Genomic DNA, 23,810 nt, shown 5'->3' with positions numbered 1-23,810 from the left:
ACGTTTCCAACATGCTCGTGGTCTCTGAATGAAGGACCTGAGTATGGACCATTGAGGTACCAGTACCACCTATGGGTACCACCACGGAGTTATTTAGCCGGGGTTTTGTGCGACAGGTACATTTTTCTCCTTAGTAATCACCCCAGCAACAACTAACAGCTCCGCGCCGGCCAATGAGCTTGTGCAGCCGCCTCTGTCCTCACTTCCTCCGGCTGCGCTCGCTGGGTTTGGCTTGGCACCATCAGCCAGCACGCAGCCATCTTGGACTGAGCTCTATCTGGACTGGCAAACCCACACTTTGGGGTGGGAGGAATTTAATCAACCTGGATTGATTTAGAGCAGATTGTCTGGAACTAAAGGACGAGACTGCGCATTCGGAAAGCTTACATCAAGACCCAGAACCGGTTTTAAGCCGACGCCCCCCTCCCCTTTTCCTTGTCTGAACGCTGTGTGCAGTTTCTGAGGGGCCTGTGAACTGTTTGTGCTTGAGTTTACGATAGGCACTTTTTAAAAAGTTTTCTAAAGTAATACAGTGCAGCGTATTGGTTATGATCTGTTGGTTGCCAGATCTTTGTGGAGAGTTGCTCCTTTGTGTCACCGGTGACCTGTTGTGCCGTTATGCGTCTGGATAAATCATTGCATTCATCTGGATCTTTTATTTGTGCTGGGATTTGGTCTTGATGTCGATCGAATCCATGATCTTCATCAGCTGGTGCCCGGCAGCTGTCCACCCTACAAACTGAAGGTTGCTGTGTGAACAGACAGACTTGGACTGCAAGAGATAAAGACACGTTAAAATGTCAGCTAGAACACCACTGCCTACTGTCAATGAGAGAGATACAGAAAACGTGAGTATGAAAAGTCCTATTAATTCTGTTGAGGTTGGCTGGGATTGCTTTGTATTTCACAGCCTTTATTTGATTGGTTGCCTATTCACTTTAAACTTTAAAGCGTGCATAGCGCTACACATGTTGATGAAACTACCAACTGGGTTGTGATCGGGTTTTATACAGTTGTGACATTATGTAAACTTATGGATCTTACACTGATCCGTCGGTGTGACAGAGCAAACATCTCGGTGTGATTCTCACGCGCAGCTTCACTCCGCAAAAAAAAAAAAAAAATGCCCTCATGTCATGACATGCGACATCCTGTAACAATATTTCCGACACATTTATGCAGACTAACAATGTTTCCCACAGAGTGATACAGTTTAACACTCGACATTTCCACAAAAAGAGACCTCTGTAGCGAAAATATTGTTACAATGTGTCAGCGTTAATCTTGTAACGATATTTTCAATACAGCGGTAACGTTACTGTGTAGCAATGTTTCAACTCCATTGTTAACTTTCACTACAATTTAACCGAGTAACAATCAACAATTTTTTTTCTGCTCCAATGGCATTTAACAATATTTTCAAGTCATCATAACTGTTTCCACTACACACACTGAGATAATGTAACATTGTTTTCTGCTGCATATTGATACAGTGTGGCTGTATTGCTGCTAGAGTGATATTTTTACACTATATTTTCCACTACAGTGATACAATATTTCCGCTATATACAATGTAACGTCGTTTCTTACAATGTGGAATACCTTTTTTGCTCCTGTGTAAACATATTGTTAACTACTGTGATACAGAGGAACATTTCCACCATTTTGCTAAGTAACAGTCAACAGTTGTTTTCTGTTATGATGATATTTAACGATATTTCCAGTACATTACAACAGTGTTTCCACTACACTGATGGCATAAACATTGTTTTCTTCTGCATATTGATACAGTGTGGCAGTATTTATGCTAGAGTAATAAGGTTACTCTGTATTTTCCACTGTGCTGTACAATTTACAAGTGTTTCTTATAGTGTGAAACACTGTTTTGCTCGTTTGTAACCGTTTTAACAACTATGATAGTGTAACAATATTTTTGCTACAATGGAGCAGTATTTCCACTACAATTGTAACCATATTTCCATTACACTGATACAATGTAAAAAATAAATAGTGTTGTGGAACTTCTGCTAGAGTGATGTTGTTACATTGTATTTTAGTCGTCCTTTGTAACAAGTTTTCTGCTGGAGCGGTACAGTGTAACAGTGTTTCCTGTGACATGACACTATTTTTCTGCTGCAGTGTAAAAGTTTTTTTTCCAATACAATGTAACAGTATTTCCACTACTTCAATTTTACAGAGTAGCAATATTTTAATTATTTCCAATTCCAATACAGCAGGGTGTCACAATGTAACATTTTTCTGCTACACTATTGTGTTCCACACTACATGTCACATTTTTATAAGTTTAAATTTATAAGTAGTATATGAATGTATAAGTGTGCACTGGTGATCTGACCGGTCATCTTTAAGTTTTTGTTTTAGCTGTAAAAAGTGGTAAATATGAAAGTATGACTATTCCATGTTAGCAATCAATTAATATGAAGTCATGCACATTGCATGCATGATACAATAAAAGTTGCTTCAGAAGTTTTATATTAAATATAACAGTGCTTGACATGTCACATTTGATTAACATTCGGTAATGCAGTTTTCAAATTGCATCCGTAATATATAAAAAAAAAAATCCTGGAAATTGAATGCCAAGCACTTGTTTTTAAAGCACTTTGAGTTACAGTGTCTATAAAAAGCGCTGTATAAATGGAGTTTATTGTGCTGGAGCTCTTGTGCGTCATTGGGTAGAAAAGGGACACGCATATAAGCAAGGAGACCTTACCTGCCTTTATTATGCAGTCTCACCACTGGTTAGTCCTTGAGTGACGACTATTCCCTTCTTTGGTGCCCAGAGAGTTAAAGAGCGAGAGAGAGAGAGAAAACTCAAATCATCTGCACCCGTCGGACCTCTGACGACAAGTGTCGGAAATGTTTTCATGCTCCTCTGAGCATCAGTTTGTGCCAGGCGATCAATGAGCTGTCAGCAACACAAAAACAGACCGATTGTCAGTTTTGATGCCATTCAGATCGCCAATGCTAGAATGAAGGGCTCCCACTCAGTCAAGAGGCACCGCATAACTATAGTAAGTGCTAATTACTCTTTTTAATTAGGCTGATTAAATTTAGGATAGGAGGAAAAGGCTATTAGTAATGAGTCTTTTGAAATGTGCAAAGCCATTCAGAGTCAGAGAGGAAGCAGATTTTTCCTAATGCATTAGAAAAAGTTGTGAGGTTTTAGAGTATATTTGGGAAATGTTTATTCAGAGCTACTGAATATTGTGATTAGCTCCTTAAAGGGTGTAAAAACATTACAACTGATTACATTGTAACCTTGGCTGCATCAAATGTCGACTGAAGCTGTTTTGATGCGTTTAAAGTTAAACTATGTTGAGAATTTATCAGCAACAATAATGTTTTTGTGGGTTGGTTGCATGTCGCGATAGAGGAATATGATTCTGTGCTCTAGAATGTCCTAGATGAGAGCATTTGTCCTAGAGGGAGAATTTAGGACACCGTCTTTTTAAGGATCTGTCCTGGTCCTAAAGAAATATTTTTAATGGTTTTGCTCTGCAAACTCCATTGAACATATTTTCAGACTTGACGCTTGATGTTTTTTAATGCAGTCAATAATGCATTTGAAATTTTATGACTTATAGCCAAGAAAAAATCAGTACAGACTCAACAATTGCTTTTCTACAAATCATACCAGACTTTTTTAACCTCTTGTTTAGATGGCAAAATGTATTCTTATTTCATCTAATCAAGTTAACCAGTTTCTATTTACCATTGTTCATCAAATGAGTCTGCTGTTTTTAGTTACAAACACAAAGTGCTGTATTAGTCAAAGCTCAGATGAATCATAAATTACAATGTGGCTCAATGCTCTCACAATACAATTGTATTAGCATGTTAATGCTTTGCTTTTCTACCTTATTGGCTGGTTTAAAATATCTCAGTGTGATTTCATATTTTTTGCTGTTACTTTTACTGGGTTATGTGATATATTTCAGGCAGGGGTACTTAATTTAATCCACTGATAAGTAATTGATTGTGAGTTAGCTCAGTCATTCCCAAAGTCGGGGTCCCGACCCACACGTGGGTCGCGGGAGATTTTGTCTGGGTCGCCAAGTCGAGCACTATTTTTCAGTGTGTTGTAGGCTACTCTCTAGATATGGGCTATTCAATTGGCGGCCCGCGGGCCAAGTGCGGCCCGCCAATGATCTCCATACGGCCGAGGGCACCCCAACCTCCCTCTCCTCCTATTTTCTGGTGGTGCCGCGCGGCTAAATTTGGTTAGATATGCGCGTGGACGCAGTGGCGCGTGCAGCTGGATGACTATACGCACGCACTGTGTGTGTACCATGAGCACTCCGACTGACCTGAGAGAAAAGTTTACAGTCCGAATATTTCAGCAGTTTTTATGTGTGTCCCGTATTTCTGTCGACTGAACCAGCGATAATAATCATTCGTTGGTTTGATTATTTCCTTTCCATGAATTGGCCATTGGCCAAACGCGCGTGCATAACGGTCTGAAACGATTCGGATTTTTTTCACCTGAAGCGGTTTCTCGGTAAGTAACAACAAATATAGAACAAAATAGCGCTGGTTTCAGTCGTTTCACTAGTTTACTTTGAACTAGGCAGCACGGCCCAGTGGATAACGGAACGCAAAGCTTAAAGGAGTCGCGTTTACTCCCGGTCCCGGACACTATTATTAAACAGCGTTGCGCGACATCCTTTAAGAAGCGTCGGACACGTACTCCTCTCTCTTACAAACCACACATCACTCAATGATTTTAACTAGTTTTAAATCGGATGAAACAGTCTTAACATTCCCAACACTACTGATGAGAAAAATAGAAGAAACATGAATAAAGTTAGAAGACTAAATGCCCTAATCACCCCCTTACAAACATTTACCATGTAATAGCCTGAATGTAATAATTTAACATGGTTTGGGCATAAATGTGGAATATTTATATTGAATGCTATGTTATAGTCATTATATTGCCTTAGATTTATTAGGGGGGTAGAGGAATATGTATTTAATCGTGTGTGTAGTTTTTTTTTTTTTTTTTGTGCCTGTTTAGGCATTTTTATGCAGTGGTAGTGAGCCATGCATGGTTACAAAGTCTCAGTGTCAGAATATTTTAATTTAAGCCTATAATAATTATTATAGTAAATTATGTACACTGTAACTATGAGAATATGAAAACAATGAGATGCCCTGTCAACTTTTCCTTTCTCATTTCACCTCTGCATATTGTCAACAACAGGTTAAACAAAAAAAGTGCTTTGTCAAATATCTGTATCTCTTTTAAATAGTTAACTGGAAGCTTAAAAAATGACCTTAAAAATGGTCATACATATTTTGTTAATGCATAAATTCTCTTCGTGATATATGAACTATATGGGCCTAATGTTTTTTGGGTCACAAGGATTTATCGACTTTAAAATGTGGGTCGCCAGAAAAAAAGTTTGGGAAACACTGATATGAAAACCAGGCGAATTAAGACCAGAATCATGTATTAACAAAGTAATTGGCTCACTAATTGGCTCACTATTAGTTTCTTGTTATAATGTTATTTGTTGTGGTTTGAGGGTCTGTAATGGGAACTGGCGCTGTGAAATGGTTTATGCAGTTCCTGTAATTGGTTTTGACTTGATCAAATTATTCCTGTACCAGTATCCTTACAACATGGTAAACTTAATAACCAACAGCTTAATGACTTGAGTCCTAGGCTAGTGGCCAGTCAGGTAGCTTAAAATCAGATGCGTCATCATGTTGAATCATGTATGTGAAAACGTATATTTGTTTTTATCTTTCTTGAGCACGAAATCAGCATATCACAATGATTTCTGAAGGATCATGTGACACTTTTTGCCATTCCACCGCCCGGCAGAACGGTTTTACGGTAATGAGGGATTACGGTTATATTTTCACTTGAGCATGGTCGGCACGGCACAAACCGGTCTTGGTCCGAATAAAATGCGTGTAGTGACGTCGCCACTCAGAATTGGTCACTTGTCGGTTGACCGGCTTCTAGTTTCTCTATAGCTGGCTAAGTGTGCTTCTGCAATTTGAGCAAACTGAACACAAGTAAATAATAGAAATATCTGATCATCCCCCATAACATGGTTAGTGTTTACATCTCATATCTCTGTAAACTCTTTGTATTACATTCCAAAGAGTTATCAGCCCCACTGTGGAAAATTAAACCATATCTATACCGGCTGGGCCGGATTTTTCATTTTCATTTTTCATTTTATTGTTTATTTTTACAGGGACAATGCACAATTAAAAGTAATTGCACCAGAATTAGCTAATAGCTAGTTTACATCTGCTGTCCCTGGGCAGGTAAACAAATAAAATAACATACATTACATATACACCACATAAAACATCACAGTACATGCATATATAGAATATAAAATTTAAAACCAAAATATAAAACAAATAAAACAAAACAAACAAAAGTGCAATGCAGTCATTAGTCATTTGCACGGAATGAAAAAGTTTGGTTTAGTTTGGGCCAACTCTGTGGAAAAGTGACCAATGCTTTGCCAGCATTAGGCATCCATCAGGAATAAATTATAAATTAAAATAGGTTTTCTCTTAAAAAAATATTTAAAAAATAAATTTTTAATGGTAATAATTTCATCGCAATATTATTGTATTTACTGTACTTTTGATCCAATAAATGCTGCCTTGGTGAACATAATAGTACTGTAGTATGATCCAAATTATACTGGTTCTGTAGCTTAAAGGAGTAGTTCAACCCAAAATGAAAACATTTGTGTTTATTTATTAACCCTCATGTTGTTCCAAACCTGTCTTCCGTGGAGCATAAAATGTGATTTTCAACTAGGCCTATTCCTTTATTTGTTGAGCAAAATAGATTAAGTAATAATCTTTATGATTAATGGTCTAAAATGGAATTTGAAGTTCAGATCACCCGAAAATGAAAATTCGGTCATTAATTACCCTCATGACGTTCCAAACCCATAAGACTTTTGTTCATCAATAGAACACAAATGAAGATCTTTATGATTTACTCTGAGAGCTTTCTGAGAGCTACACAACTACCACTTTATCGCTTCCAAAAAGTTCATTAAGAGATCGTAAAACTATCAAGCAGTTTAGTCCACATTTTCTGAAGAGACGAGATCGCTTTATATGATAAACAGATTGAATTTAGGCTTTTATTCACATTTAAACATTTATCAATGAGAAAAACAGAAGCTCAACTGAACCTAGAATGAACCTCATTGGTTCTTGCAGAAGCTCAAACGTGATGCGTAACACGAGAATGAACCTCATTGGTTCTTGTAGAAGCTCAAATGTGATGCGTAACACGAGAATGAACCTCATTGGTTCTTGAGGAAGCTCAAATGTGATGCGTAACACGAGAATGAACCTTATTGGTTCTTGTTGAAGCTCAAACGTGATGCGTAACACGAGAATGAACCTCACTGGTTCTTGTTGAAGCTCAAACGTGATGCGTAACATGAGAATGAACCTCACTGGTTCTTGTTGAAGCTCAAACGTGATGCGTAACACGAGAATGAACCTCATTGGTTCTTGTTGAAGCTCAAACGTGATGCGTAACACGAGAATGAACCTCACTGGTTCTTGTTGAAGCTCAAACGTGATGCGTAACATGAGAATGAACCTCACTGGTTCTTGTTGAAGCTCAAACGTGATGCGTAACACGAGAATGAACCTCATTGGTTCTTGTTGAAGCTCAAACGTGATGCGTAACATGAGAATGAACCTCACTGGTTCTTGAGGAAGCTCAAACGTGATGCGTAACATGAGAATGAACCTCACTGGTTCTTGAAGAAGCTCAAACGTGATGCGTAACACGAGAATGAACCTCATTGGTTCTTGAGGAAGCTCAAACGTGATGCGTAACATGAGAATGAACCTCACTGGTTCTTGTTGAAGCTCAAACGTGATGCGTAACACGAGAATGAACCTCATTGGTTCTTGAGGAAGCTCAAACGTGATGTGTAACACGAGAATGAACCTCATTGGTTCTTGTAGAAGCTCAAACGTGAGGCGTAACACGAGAATGAACCTCATTGGTTCTTGTAGAAGCTCAAACATGATGCGTAACACGAGAATGAACCTCATTGGTTCTTGAGGAAGCTCAAATGTGATGCGTAACACGAGAATGAACCTTATTGGTTCTTGTTGAAGCTCAAACGTGATGCGTAACACGAGAATGAACCTCATTGGTTCTTGTTGAAGCTCAAACGTGATGCGTAACACGAGAATGAACCTCACTGGTTCTTGTTGAAGCTCAAACGTGATGCGTAACACGAGAATGAACCTCATTGGATCTTGCAGAAGCTCAAACGTGCTGCGTAACACGAGAATGAACCTCATTGGTTCTTGATGAAGCTCAAACGTGCTGCGTAACACGAGAATGAACCTCATTGGTTCTTGATGAAGCTCAAACGTGCTGCGTAACACGAGAATGAACCTCACTGGTTCTTGTTGAAGCTCAAACGTGATGCGTAACACGAGAATGAACCTCATTGGATCTTGCAGAAGCTCAAACGTGATGCGTAACACGAGAATGAACCTCATTGGTTCTTGATGAAGCTCAAACGTAATGCGTAACACGAGAATGAACCTCATTGGTTCTTGCAGAAGCTCAAATGTAATGCGTAACACAAGAATGAACCTCATTGGTTCTTGAAGAAGCTCAAACGTAATGCGTAACACAAGAATGAACCTCATTGGTTCTTGAAGAAGCTCAAACGTAATGCGTAACACAAGAATGAACCTCATTGGTTCTTGAAGAAGCTTAAACGTAATGCGTAACACGAGAATGAACCTCATTGGTTCTTCAGGAAGCTCAAACGTGATGCGTAACACGAGAATGAACCTCATTGGTTCTTCAGGAAGCTCAAACGTGATGCGTAACACAGAATGAACCTCATTGGTTCTTGTTGAAGCTCAAACGTGATGCGTAACACGAGAATGAACCTCATTGGTTCTTGAGGAAGCTCAAACGTGATGCGTAACACGAGAATGAACCTCATTGGTTCTTGAGGAAGCTCAAATGTGCTGCGTAACACAAGAATGAACCTCATTGGTTCTCGCACGTCAAGCGAACATGCTGGAGCTTCCTTTTACCACAACTGATGTGTAAGTTGATGAATATCTATATGCAAATAAAAGCCCAAATTCATCATATTGTGTTCCGAAGATGAAAGAAAGTCTTACGGGTTTGGAACGACACGAAGGTGAGTAATTAATTTTCATTTTTAGGTGAACTATCCCTTTAAGTAATCCTGACCCAGATCTAGATGTACCACCCAATTCTAATCACTAGAGCTCTTTCAATAGCATGACTCACAGTGATGCAGGCAACATCTTGTCGATCTGTCTCGTCTCAGGTATTGTTTCAGCCTTCAGCCACGTCATACCTCATTTCCTGCAGCCCATTTAGAGACCTTGTTCATTTTTTTGTGCTGCGGTCTATTCATCTACATTGAATATCAGTATTAAGATGTCTGATATAATTTAAGTCCCTCTGTTCAAGATGGACCGGCGTTCTGCTTGAAAACGTATCATAGATGATTCCTCGCTGTGTGAGCCTATTGTGTCATCTCTACCTTTTGTTTGCTCAGTGATGCTAACATGTTTAATAGATTTCTACAACCATGTCCACTAATTATCATCGATCTTCAACCATTACAGTTATTGATTCAGTAAGGTAGCTGTTTTGAGCGATGTCATTTGACTCTCTCCACTGTTTGAGATTTTAATTTTTCACTCTTTTACATTCTTATAACTTTACATATGCTGTCAAACTTGTAATTTTGAATTGACTGTCACTGATAGCTTCATGTTCACATAAAAAACTGATCTAGCACTGTTATAGTATTAGTTATACTTTTCTGGCTGGCAGGAAATATAGCTTGTCTTTAAAACAAAAACAATCGTTTTATGAAAGCACTGTTTCTGAAAGAATGCAGCTTCAGTGTTTTTCAGAGAAAGAGGAAGTCAAAGCAGAAATCCAGGATGTCGTCTGACATTTTGTCCAGATTACCTTATTTACATGTCTCCCTTCCTATGAGGGAAACTTTTTAGGCACCATACTGTATAGGACTAACAGATGTAGACTGGATCTCTTTGACTGGCACAGTCCACGGATATATATCCTTGTTGGGAGGAAATGAAGATATTTCCCGAGGTGAAGCTCCTCTTTGAGGTTGTCGTGTTCAGATATTTTCATGCAATCAGCTTTTGACATTCCCTATTTCATTTGGCAGGCATTTAAAGACTACCAAAACAAATGCAGTATACAGAGATCTCAAAGTGACTTAAATTTTAATCTTAATAAAATCTTAATAAGAAGTCTCTTGTGCTCGCCAAGGCTGCCAGAATTAACATAAAATGGTTATTTCGTGAAATATTACGACATTTTAAAGTCATTTTTCTATTTGAATATATTTCTAAATGTAATGCAAAGCTGAATTTTCAGCATCATTACTCCAGTCTTTAGTGTCACATGATCCTTCAGAAATCATTCTAATATTCTGATTTACTGCTCATTATCATCAATGTTGAAGACATGAAACTTTTAAACAGTGTATTTGTCTTTAATAGTAATCTTCTTTTTTTTTTCTTCTGTCTCCAGCCCACATCACACACAGATGGGCGGACTGAAGTGGCGTCCCGTCCCGGGCGGTCAGGGGCTCGCTGTCGGAACTCCATTGCCTCCTGTGCTGATGAGCAGCCACATATCGGCAACTACCGGCTCCTCAAAACCATCGGCAAGGGAAACTTTGCCAAGGTCAAATTGGCACGACACATTCTTACTGGGCGAGAGGTGAGCTTTATGAAGATATGAATGGAGAAACTGGTTGGTTATACTAAAGGTTATTCAGTGTCACAGTAACACTTTACGTAGAGGCAATAGATAAAATTCTAGAAAAATTAAGTTATGCTATTTTGTAAGTAAAGTCAAACCAGATTTTACATTAAAAACTATGAAAAAAATATTGTATACATATTTTAATTTTTTTTTTTTTTGCGAGGGGATAAAATATATGGAGCCCCGCACATGCCATGAAAAAATGTACAGTGGTGTGAAAAAGTTTGGACACCCATGCTAAAGTTGCCTAAAAAGAGGAATAAAAAATCATCTTTTGGATATTGATCTTAATGCCTTAATTAGAAAAATGAGAAACTCCAACCTTTAAGGACACACACATTTTCTTTGTGAATGAATAATCTATCATAAATAAATAAATGTTTTTCCTTAAAATACAGGGTGCATAAGTCAGGACACCCCTATGTTAAATTCCCATAGAGTAAGGCAGATTTTCATTTTTAAAAGCCAGTTATTTCATGGATCCAGGATAATATGCATCCTGATAAAGTTCCCTTGGCCTTTGGAATTAAAATATCCCCACATCATCACACACCATTCACCATGCCTTGAGATTGGCATGGTTTTACTTCAGTTAGCCTAATAGCTGGTTTGATTTGCATTGAAAGATGATCTTATGGAAAGTACCCCATGCCAATCTCTAGGTGTGGTGGAAGGTGTGTGATGATGTGGGGATATTTTAATTCCAAAGGCCAAGGGAACTTTATCAGGATGCATATTATCCTGGATCCATGAAATAACTGGCTTTTAAAAATAAAAATCTGCCTTACTCTATGGGAATTTAACATAGGGGTGTCCTGACTTATGCACCCTGTATTTTAAGGAAAAACTTTTATTTATTTATGATACATTATTCATTCACAAAGAAAATTTGTATCCTTAAAGGTTTGAGTTTTCCTCATTTTTCTAATTAAGGCATTAAGATCAATATCCAAAAGATTATTTTTTTTATTCCTCTTTTTAGGCAACTTTAGCATGGGTGTCCAAACTTATTCACACCACTGTATATATACAGCATTTTTTTTTTCTGCATGGCTCCGTAGAAATATGAGCTGGTTTTGTCCCTGACTGCTTTTGTGGGATTCACTCTGATGTTGAGTTGAGCTGTAGCGATAAAACCATCCAATTGATGCTCTTTTACTGGCTACTCATCAGACCTCATTGAACAAGGCAGTAAAATGTATTTTCTTTCCCTCCTCTCTCTTTTTTCTGCAGGTGGCCATCAAAATAATTGATAAGACACAACTTAATCCTACCAGCCTTCAAAAGGTAAACATTTTAGGATTCTAGCTGAACTATAAAAATCCTGTCCCCCACATTCTCAGTCTCCCCTATCTTTCTCTCTTTTGCTGGTTTGAGGACAAAAACGTGCAAATTCGTCCTTGTAGAGCGAATTAAACATTAACCCAATATGAAGATAGCATTGCTGTACTACTTTGCAAGTTAGAGCGACAGCTGCCTTTGTAACACTGGGTTTTACTGCTTATTTTTATAATCATCATAGTTATCGTTTTGATCAGTTGACATGTTGATTTTCATCAGCACAAGATGCACACCAAAATCAAAAGGACTTCTGTTCAGAGTGGTGCATGATGGGAGAGCAGTAGCTGATGGAGGAACCCTCAGTGGGCTTGGATTTCAGAGGCAGCTAATAATAGCATAAGCCGAGAAATCAGAATGAGAGGCTCGAATAATAACTACACATTTGCAGAGCGCTTAGATGGGACACTTTGCTTAGCGTGGGTCTCCTGGACTTTGTTGGTTGTGATGTCATATTTGGTGCCAAAAAATAGTTCTCTGGATGGACCATATAGATCACATTGTCACATTGAGGTCAATGTGAGGTGTTGATGTTCTCTTCCACTGGCTGCCCTTTTCCCTATAATTAGCTGGCACTTGTTTTTTCCAGGCCATTGATTTAGGCCGTTTTCCATTTGTGAGCCGATTGACAGTCCATGGCTCAGGTTGTGTCTCTGGAGGGGTGGCGATGATTAGTTTGGGACATAAGGGGCAAAGACTGGTTATGACCAATTCCCAGTGCAACCCACTGCTACCCTCAGTACTAATTAAGAAAGTAGGGGTGTAACCCTGGCATCCTGGCCAAATTTGCCCATTGAGAGACTTCTTTCAACTTTTGAATAGTAGTGTACGTTTGAACCCGACGAGACTACAAGCAATATGACTAATTTGGTCTAAATGCCTCGGTTAATAAATTCAAAAGTCAATTATTTGGTGTCAAGGTTGTTTTTATTGTTCCATCATCATAGTATACTTTTTCATTTGTATTATTTCTCTCCCCCTCTGCAAAGATGTTTGCCTGCTCATAACTCATGTCACTGGGAGTGTGTAATGACTGCCCGTCTGTACTCCATAGTCCTGGGCAGGAGGCTGAGTCATTATCATTGCTGATTCAGACCCTGCAGCCGTAACTCACTTTCACTGCTTGACATTTCATAGCTCGGATATCTCATGTCTGATCTTTCGTATTATAACGTGGGAAAGAGGATGCTGGGGTAGTGGTAGTCTCAGCCTCAGATGTCATGCCTACGGACCTTTGGCTGATAGTCTGATGCATATTGCACACAAAATGGGAAACGCTTTGGGAATTTCAAAGTCCATCTTATTGGTTGAATTCTACAGGATTTCCAGGAGACATCTGTGTTGCGTTCTTTTATGGTCCACCTGGAAACAAAGCCGTCAGGATGCCAAACCCCGTCTTGGAAGAAGAAAACCGTCATGTTTACAACTGTGAAAATTATCACGTTTACATAACACGTTTAAATAACCTGCTTACATGCAAACGAATAACCAGACAATGCAAGAAAACCGCGTTTACAAGACTTTATTAATAAATCAGGTTATTTCCTGGTAGTAACGTAACAAAACAAATTTGCGCATCTGACTATTTCGTTGGTTGTGTTAGTTGTGATGTGCTGAGCAAAATCTTCGTACGGGCCAAAAATTTAGCTCTGACGTTCGGTTTATGCTTAAGCTATTTACAACCTTACTCCGATAAAAGAAAACGGGTTAACGCGTTTACATTTTCACGTGCATTATCAGCTTATTATGCATAATCGAGATAAGAATGTGCATGTATGTGCACTCAATAAGAGCTTATCAAGATCAACTAACGCTAGATTTTCAAAAGTATATGAAATTCATGGCGCCATTGTTGCAGTGAACGTTCTTGAATGAACAATTTAGTAGATGCATGGCGGTCTGTTATCGTAAGGACATTTTTCATGTCGTTGAACGAAATGAACTGGTTGCTTTACATATCAGATGTCCTTTTGGACTGTCCTTGGCCAATGAAAACTGCTATGGAGTCCAGACCTTCTGAATGTTGAAGTGTTTTTTTTTTTCTTCTTACAATTGACCAGAAGAACTTCTGAATTCAGCTTTGTTTCTCTGTTTTTTAGCTTAGATTTAGCATCAGGTGCAAAAACAACATTTTATAATGGCCGTTTTTCTGTGTAGGGATCTTTGTGGAGGTCTTGAGAGTTGTTTGTTGTGTAAGTGGATTGTTGTTTTCTTCTCTGGATTTGCTAATGAGACCCACAAATTGGAGTGAATGGGAAGTGATGACCCCGTTTGGTTAAACAATACTATTGTCAGTAGTGGATGGATGTCAGTACTGGACCGCCCCAGACAATGGTTTAGATGGCAGTGCTAAAATTTGTCTAAATGTCTGACCCATATTGCCGAAGTCCATAACAATCCTTGCACAAATAAAGAGGCTATTATCATATTTATGCTAGAAAAGTTTACTAAAGGGATAGTTCACACCAAAATGAAAATTCAGTCATCATTTACTCATTCTCGTAAACCGGTATGACTTTTGTTCTTTTGTGGAAAGCAAAAGAACATGAAAAATGCCTCTCTTTTTCATTCATACAGTGAAAGTCAGTGGGGTACAATCAATGTTGGATTGTACCCCACTGTTCAATCAAACTAATTCACATTTAAACATATAAAGATTGAGTTTCTTAGGAAAATTTGGACTAAACTGCTCAATTCAAATGGATTAGTTTGATCTCTTTATGTACTTTTTGAAACGTCAGTCGCGTAGCTGTCAATGGAAGGACAGAAATCTCTCAGATTTTATTAAAAAGATCTTTATTTATCTTCGGAAAATGAACGGAAGTATTCATGAGGGTGAGTAATAATGACAGAATTAAAATTTTTAGGTGAACTATCCCTTTATTTATGCTTTGGTTGATTTCAGGTGTTTTTTAGCTGGTAATATATGTACAATTAAAAACCGCACCAAATCACAATTAGAGTTTTGTGGCTTGTAAACTAGTGTTATCTTAAACATTGACAAAATAACCTTTTATATGCGGTTAAAATGTATAGTATATATAATTTCTCTTCTGGGACAATAAAGCAAACATATCGATGATGTACCTTGAATTTGAGGGCATATCATTTATCTAGCATGCAATTTCTTCTTATTATAATGTATAATAATAAATGCATGCATTTTATTGGGGAGCGTTTATTAAACATCTCATACACCATTATTATTACTATTATATAGTATTTTTTTGTTTGTTAGGGTCTTAAAAAAATAAACCCCAATTGTCATGTTCGTATTCAGGATACTTGCAGTTATCTTTGCGGTTTATCACTAAGCAAAAGGCTTTCTGAGATCCCATTGATGCTTACAGTGCAATTTGAAAAAAAGAGGAAATATAGAGGGAAATTGTTATGCTTAATACCGAGTCAGTTTTTACACGTCTTGGAGCGGTTTGATTTGGCACGTTAACCTTAATATTTAAATACAGCATCCGCCCACACTCCTCAGGCCCTCTCACAGATAATGACCACTTCTGTGCTTCCCAGAGCTTTTTCTTCTTCGTCTCTCACCGATGCCGTTATTATTTGCGTTGGTGCGACCACTTACGCAACCGCAGAGAGTGGGAAGACAGCCTCTGGTACTAGTTCCATCTCCTCGTTTAAAATTAACCTCTTTTTATGTATGAATAGCAGGTTGGAATCAGTGATCGACAGACGCTGCGATCGAGTCAAGGTTGAGAGCACGGAAGCACGCCGAGCATTCAATAGCTAAAAGAAGCGTGCGAACGTCATCGTTGCGTGTTCGCAGACTGTGCGTGTGGGTGTACGTGGGTGTCGATGTAGCGTTCAGCGATCCCAGATGATTTTTTTTTCCTGCCACCGGTATCCTAGAAACTCACATTCTTTCTTGCAGCTAGTGAATGAGGAACATCTGAGATCAGGGGATGTGAATGAAAATGGAATGAGTCACCATTTCTCTCCTCAGAGAAGACCTTAAATCTGAAGTTCATTCTGATTGGGTCTACAGTAAAATCGTTCGGCACCTGCTCAAATGAGTTTATTTCTTGTGTGGTGCGCAGGGGGTTCAGCCTCACCTTTGTGCGTGGTCTTGAGGAAAGGGCAGGGGTATTTCTTAACCCTTTAACTGACTTCAAACAGTTTTGAGTCACTATGTTTTATTGAGAGGAGTACCCAACTTTACTCAAACTGATTGAGCCATCTTTATCATCTGGTTGAGGTATATTATATAAAAAAAATCCACTAGAATCTAGATCAATCAATCAATCATAGTGTCAATCAACAGCTCTTGTCACAACACTTATTCTAACATGGATGTCAGAAACAAATAAATCACCCTAACCATGTGAACTGTTTTTGGTAAAATTTTGCAAGCTAAGCATTTTTTTTTTTTACATTTTTTTTTACATTTTTTTTTTTTACATTTTTTTTACGTAAGAGCCTTAAATTTGCAAAATGATGTTACTTTGAAAAGTCAAATTTATGTATAACTTTGAAAGGTTTTGATCCACTTCAAATGTTGACTACTGTATTTTTATTTGACACCATATTATTAAATGTAAATGTAAATGTACTTTATTTATATAGCACCTTACATCAACCGATAGGTGCTTTGCAACAGAATAAACAATAAATCAAAACTACCAATAACACAAATACAATAAAAAACGGGAGAAAAGTAAGAGGAATAAATAAAAAATAAAATAAAACCGATATAAACGTGTCATCACGCTACTAGGTAATAAAGGCCATTTTAATTGCCAAAATATTATTTTGTAGTCATTGAATTTGTCAAACAGTGGGAATGCGAACTAGCAAAACTAGTGAAAAGAGGGTTTTTTAAACTCTTCAGTTTATGGTTACTCAAAAGGTTTGAGTTGTTTTTAGGAAAAAGCATACCAAGTATGAACCCTGAACCTAAATATCGCAATAAATGTATTATATATATATATATATATATATATATATATATATATATATATCTTGTGCAGCCCTAATGATAAAGCGGAGGTTCAGTTATGTTCACAAAGCCAAAAAAACCTCTGCAGTCTGGCAGCGTTTTGCGGGCCTGTCTTCCCGCTGGCATTGACCTCATTTCGTGCTTGCATCATCCAGAAAGCAATGCATCTGTGCAGGTCCATTTGTTACTTGTTTGACTAATTATGTCTAGATTTGCCCTGAGATTTTGCAACATGTGGATTGGTTATTATTCCTGTCGTTCTTCGGTTATCAACTGAAAATATGTATTAAAATAAAGAAGCAAGATTACTCTTTAAGGATGTGAAATGCACAAATCTGGTAGCAAAAATCCTCAAGCACAAAGGCAGAACTTTTTGGGTCGCTCCGCTAGTCCACTTCCTCAAACAGAAGTACTTAGAAATTGTATTTAAAGCTGCAGTCCGGAGCTTTTTTGGGTTAAAAATGATCAAAAATACATAACCAGCCAGTGTTCAAAACTATCTACTTGCCGTAGCTCGATTCAAAACGGTAAGCTTGTAATAATGTTTGTGGTATTGGTGGATTTCCATGGGAGATTCGAGCATGTCTTTGCGTCATCACGTCACATCTGTACTTATAAAGAAGAGTCTCGGCTAGTCGGCTATATCACATGTAGGAGATATATAGCCTTACAGCACTTGATATAATTAAGCTTATCAATTTGATGGCGGATCCAGAAAGGTTCAAACGACAATCACCAGCTTTTCTGTGGCTGCAGAAAAAAACAAGGATAATATCAGAAGGACATTACATGTAGTCACGCAATGCTGACGTTGTTAACATTAACAATTTGAGAACAACGTATAATTTGCATGGTTTTTCGTGATAGGATGCAATTTTTACATTTAAATCAGCGCGATTTACTGCAATGTCAGAACCAGATTAAAAGTGGATGTTTCTTACTTGTTTACATGACATTTTCCGGTGGAATTATTATGTTTGTCATACTTCAAAAAACAATAATCTGTGATTCTGAATGCCAGTATCCACACCGGCACGGTGACTGACAGCCTCACTGTCTCAAACATTGTGTTCATCCACGCTGTGCCGTGTCGAAGTACAACTCACGTAAAGTTGATAATTCGGCGAATAACTGCGATTGCAGATTTCGAACAGAGATGGTGACAAAGAGGAAAAACTGCAGACTGCAGCTTTAAGCTATTCTCTCTGCATTTTTTAAAACACAAATCATATCCAAAAGAACGAAGTACACAGGAAAGCTTGGGAAGAGTCTGGAACTAAGTTTTTTTTATTTTCAGACATGAAAATCACTCACCTTTCGATGAAATTCGCCGTTTGGGTTGGTTTGGGGGGATATACTATATACAAAGCCATACTATAGCCATACTTTTTGTATGTGTGTGTGCTGCGTGCATAAGTATCAGATAATAATAGCACAGTACTGTGTTATTTCCATATACAATAGTACATGGCACTTCAAAGAATGCTGTAATCACGAATTTCACCATTATATTTTTCCTATTTATTGGGCCATTTTCTTTGTAACATTTTTCGTCTTATAATTAAGTAAATTTTTCTCGAAAATTTTAACTTACCGTAATTTAAAAAAAATGTTTTGCATATTTGCTTGTTTCACGGAAATTTTTGGATAAATTTAATCCCAGATAACCAAAAAATTTAATCCCATGAGTCAGTAAGGGATATGTTGAGGTCACATTAGGACGCTCTTTCAGGGCTACACACTCACACACACACACCAGGATGGCCTGAATACATTTAAAGCAACATATCCCTAATTCGTTTAATCATCAGGTCTACCCTTGTTTGAAGAGAAAAGGGGCAAAGGTGTCTGGATTATGCAGGACACATCACATCCTATCCGGTGCAACACCAGCCAGATGGGCTGAAAGCTCTCTTCTCCATTACCTGTTTATCCTCATTTTGTTTTTGTTCGGTTTGTGTGTTGAGGATGAAATATTTTCTTTATTTTATCTGCCTCTCACTCTGTGAAAAATGTTTATTAGATGCCAGCCAGACCTTACAGTGCACAGGCCGTGTTTCTTGGAACTCCAGCCACTCAGACAGATTTGAGTTATTGTCAATGATGCTTACTATTTAGATAAGATAATTTTTTTTAAACCACATTTGAATTGCAGTTAACAACATAAGACATTACATGCATGCAATGCATATGGGCGGGAGAAATTTGTTGTTATTTTTAAGATAGGAGCTTGCATCATATGCTCTGGATATGTGATTTTGTAATTTTACCATTATTTACACATATTTCATGGACTGTAATGTCTTGAAGCCTTTTGGACTCTACAATTGATTTTTCAGTTAATTCTTATGAAAATATTTTTAACGAAACAAGACCAGATTTAGTGTTAGATTATCATTTATTTTTGAAACCCTTTTTGCAATTTATTTTTTTTATTATATATATATTTTTTTCACTTTTTTATGTTGTTTTAGCTGGTATGGCGTTAAATTATAGACAATCAGCCCTTATGCACTCTTTTTTGTTGAAGAAATTAACACTAATTCAGCAAGGATGCATTAAATTGGTCAAAGAGTGACTGTAAACATTCATAATGTTACACAAAAAAAATTTCTGAAAATATTCATCAATGAATAATGAAAAATCAACACAGTAGTGTACGTATTTAGGAGAATCAGAATTAATATTTCTAGTAAATAATTAGCCTACTAGTACCTGTAGTTCAACTGGCTCTACTAGAACCACTAATAGTATTTTTCAACCCAGAATGTTGGCAAATAGGTCATAATAAAGGTGCACCAGGTTATATTGAAGCTTTAGTTGCGGTATTCAAGTATAGTTAGGAGAAGCTTTGTGAAAAGATTCATATACTAGATTAGATTTCCCCAGAATTAACTGAAAAACAGTTTGTGCCTTCATTTTAACCAAAGTTGTGCGAGGGGAAAACACATTCTTGTTTGATTCAGGCAGGATTAAAATCACAAAGTTTGTCCTGGAAACTCAAATTTACCTAATTTCATCATGGCAAGTGAGTCATGTGTGTCCAATTGGAGCTTAAGTCGCATTGTTAACCGAAATTGTGGCTTTCCTCGATTGATTGACATATTTGAACTCTTTGAAAGTCATTTTACACTGTACATTGTTATAAAACTATGCTTGGGTGTACAGTTTTTCTTTGAAATGTGCCTTTCATTTTATGTCTTTGATCTTTGTTTAGATTCAGGTTGTTGTTTCGGCTGGTATTTAGTCTATCTTTTGGTTATTTCCGTCTCGTCTTGTGTGTGCGTCTGGCACATTGAATGACTTGTGAACAGTTGGTTGTGATCTAAGCAGATTGATTCTCAACATCTAAGCCTATAGAAGCTCCATATTTTTGAACAAAGGAACATCTAAATATTTAGAAGTTTCTATTTTGAGTCCCTGAAGTATTTTTTTTATTCTAGCATGTCTGCTTTTGCTGTCATAATAACTGCCTAAATAATGTAATTATTCACCTTTCTCTGTCTAATACGCTCTTTGTTGTTAAAAAAGTGAGATACGGAGAGCGAGATTGTGACAGCTACAAAAAAAAAAAACGTTTGTGCCATCTCAGAGAACAAATTTAGACTTTTATGTAGTTGTGCTGCTATTGTCACCAATGAGGGGTTTATATTTCAGTACCTAAATATTAAGGGACATAAAAAATGACTGCTGTCATTTACTCATCCTCATGTTGTTACAAGCGTGAGGATTGTTCTGGTCACTCGCTGTATCATTAAAGTGGTTCATAATCATGCAATAGCTTTGTGTGGGAAACCTGGGAGTCTTCTCCTCAAATGTTCTCTTTTTTTAAGCTTGAATGCCTCAGTCCCATTCATTTCTCATAAAAGAGCAACCATTTTAGTTTAAAATCCTTGGGGGGGAAAAGTCACATTACATGAGGGTTAGTAAGACCCTGGGCCCTATCTTCCTAAATCTAGCTTACACATTTAGCCAATTTTTTTAGGCTTATTGTATATGATGTTTAACCGAAACTGATTTGGGTGGGATTCACCATCTCTATACAACGTCACTTCTGTCTTTCACTGCCCTGACAAGAACGTCTGTCTCCTCGGCTGTGAACGCTCCTGGTAAATCCGCCATAATAATAACAATCCGCCATGCAACATGCGCACCTGTTCTTAAAGGGTATGTCGGATGATGCTCTGATTGGTTTTTCACGTTACGCCCAAACCACACCTATGAATAATGAAGCTATTTCAGGCGCAAGAGTCATTTATCCCGCCGGTAAAATAGCAACAACGCCAAGATCCGCCCACAAAGTTACTTGATACTTGCGTTTCAGATCGTTAAAATAGGGCCCCGTTTCCACCTGGTATTATAAGGTTAGTTCACCAAAAAAATGGAAATTCTGTCATCATTTACTCACCCTCAAGTTGTTTCAAACCTGTATGAAATTCTTTCTTCTGCTGAACACACAAAAAAAGATTAGTGCTGTCAAACGATTAAAATGTTTAATCGCGATTAATCACATTAATGTCATAGTTAACTCGTGATTAATCGCACACTTTTATCTATTCTAAATGTCTCTTGATTTCTTTTTGTTACATTTTTTTTTCTCATTTTAATGCTCTTATCAATATGGAAAAGTGGAAAAATTATTATTGAAAATAACATTGGAATAGTGTTCAATTTCACACTAACATATAGCCTATAAATAATTTCTCACGCAATGTAACACTGTCCGTCAATAAAAGGGTGAAAGAAATACTGACGAGGCCCTAATATTGGCGAGGGGGCGGAGAATTCGCATCATCTCTCTGTGTGTGTGTTTGTGTGTGTGTGTGTGTGTGTGTGTATGTGTGTGTTTGCTTGGCCATCATCAAGTGGTGTTTCTGACTGGACGTGCTGCGATGATGATAGCTCAGTTCACAACGACAAAACACAGATCACTTGGTCTTGTCAATGGGATAATTTGGCAACTTTTTAAAAGTAAACTTTCCATTCAGAATTTTAGGGCATCCATTTCGGCGTCTCGCGCTCGTCATCCACTCAAAAGTAATGTTACTATTTGGCCGGCTCGCAAGCCGAAACGAGTGTGTGCGGCACAAAACGTCCTCACACTGCGCTCTGAAACCCTTTCATTTCAATGGCTTGCGCCGCGCGAGGACGTTTTGTTGCTTCTTTGACCAAAGCGCAAGCGGATCAATACCATAAACAAAACAACAGGCACGCCGCAAACACACGTTTGGGCTTGCGAGCCGGTGTTCTGACAATTCATGCTACCCATCGAGATTTGTTACTTACCGGTTATGCGCATGTGCAGACTCACAGATTTTTTTTTTTTTTTTTTTTTTTACAAAAGGTACATTTTCCTGTTATAATATATAATTTCCCTTTAAAAAATGCTTACTACCATATGAATATTTGTACGGCCAGCCAGCTGAAAAAGAATAACTGATTTTCAGTTACTATGAGGAAAGGTGTACTTTGACAAGTCAAAGATTAATATTTTATGATAATTTTTACTTTTCACACCGTTTTAAAAGTAAAAATAGTCGTCTACAGTATACAGTATCATAACTTAGAATTGTATTATAATTCTATTTCATACGACTTTAATCGGCTTTCTGTGATCAATTCGCGCTACGGTAGCATTTTTCGACAAGGCAGCAAAAATCGACAGAACACCGGCTTTGAGTGGATGACGAGCGCGAGACGCCGAAATGGATCAGGACGCATGCCGCGTCCTGTTGCAAAAGCGTGTGAAAAAACTACAAAGTTTGCTAGGACAAAAAGACCGTTAATCACGCGATAAAAAAATTAACGCCGTTAAAATGGGTTTGCGTTAACACCGTTAATAACGCGTTAAACTGACAGCCCTTAAAAAGATATTTTGAAGAATGTCGGTTACCAAACAGTTGATGTGCCTCATTGCCTACCATAGCATTTCTTTTTCCAATAGTGTAACACTCAAACACTCATACATTCCATTAGCAACTGCAAAGCAATGTCCTGGCAACCACTCAGAACAACACATTTCCTTAAGAAAAATATACAATGTAATTATTGCTTCTGTTTCTTTTATGGATCTTTTCGTGCTTTCGAAAACAGGCACTTAATGAAGCGCTAAAATGGAATCAGGAATATGTCATGACAACCAAACTGGCATGCTGTTTTTGCCGCCAAGCATTCAAGCTCTTTTCATGAGCCATTTGAGAGCGTTTCATGTTCTCAGAAGTGGATCGGTATGAGGAACGGTAGGCCTAACTGCACCTTAAACAGGGAAATGAGCCATGGAGAAAGTTAAAGACACAAACACGTTAATATGCTGGCGAGGAAAAGTGGGCCCTTGTCCAATTAGGCCAGCCGAGAGATTCCTCTGAGCGAATCTTCAGTAATTGTGTTCATTCACCCTTTAGTGTGTCCAAACTTGTATGTGCTGCCCAAACTTGTTTTCTATTACTTTTGTTCCCTTTCATGATATTCTCGTTCCCGTTAGCTGTTTGATTATCATGCCTCAATCTTACTCCAGACTACTTTTTTTTTAAAGCTCTTTATAACTTGCCCCAATAACCTGGATGATGGCAGCCTGGATTTATCAAAGGAGGAAAAGAAAATGTCTTTTAGGAAATAAATATCACCCTGGCGTTTGAGTGAGCACTTAAATCTGCCTCATATCCTTCATCT

General features: G+C 37.8%; 1 protein-coding gene across 11 annotated transcripts in view; it reads left to right on the top strand.

Moving 5' to 3' along the window:
• Positions 1–191: 191 nt before the first annotated feature.
• mark3b (MAP/microtubule affinity-regulating kinase 3b) overlaps positions 192–23,810 on the top strand; it is a 69,574-nt gene continuing 45,955 nt past the window's right edge. For 2 of the 11 annotated variants that reach the window (XM_039690142.2, XM_039690141.2), the window contains exons 1-3: positions 2,910–3,035; positions 10,610–10,801; positions 12,080–12,133. In XM_039690142.2, coding sequence (XP_039546076.2) covers positions 2,925–3,035; positions 10,610–10,801; positions 12,080–12,133 — 357 coding nt within the window. In that variant the 5' untranslated portion in view covers positions 2,910–2,924. Of the gene's footprint in view, positions 849–2,896; positions 3,036–10,609; positions 10,802–12,079; positions 12,134–23,810 lie in introns of those variants that run through there. The other 9 variants (XM_039690147.2, XM_039690139.2, XM_039690145.2 and 6 more) reach the window with 9 other exon arrangements.

Source organism: Pimephales promelas, chromosome 13 (genome assembly GCF_988280905.1).
Source record: "Pimephales promelas chromosome 13, fPimPro1.hap1.1, whole genome shotgun sequence".
Classification (NCBI taxonomy): Eukaryota; Metazoa; Chordata; class Actinopteri; order Cypriniformes; family Leuciscidae; genus Pimephales; species Pimephales promelas.
This window is presented reverse-complemented; position numbering and strand designations above follow the sequence as displayed.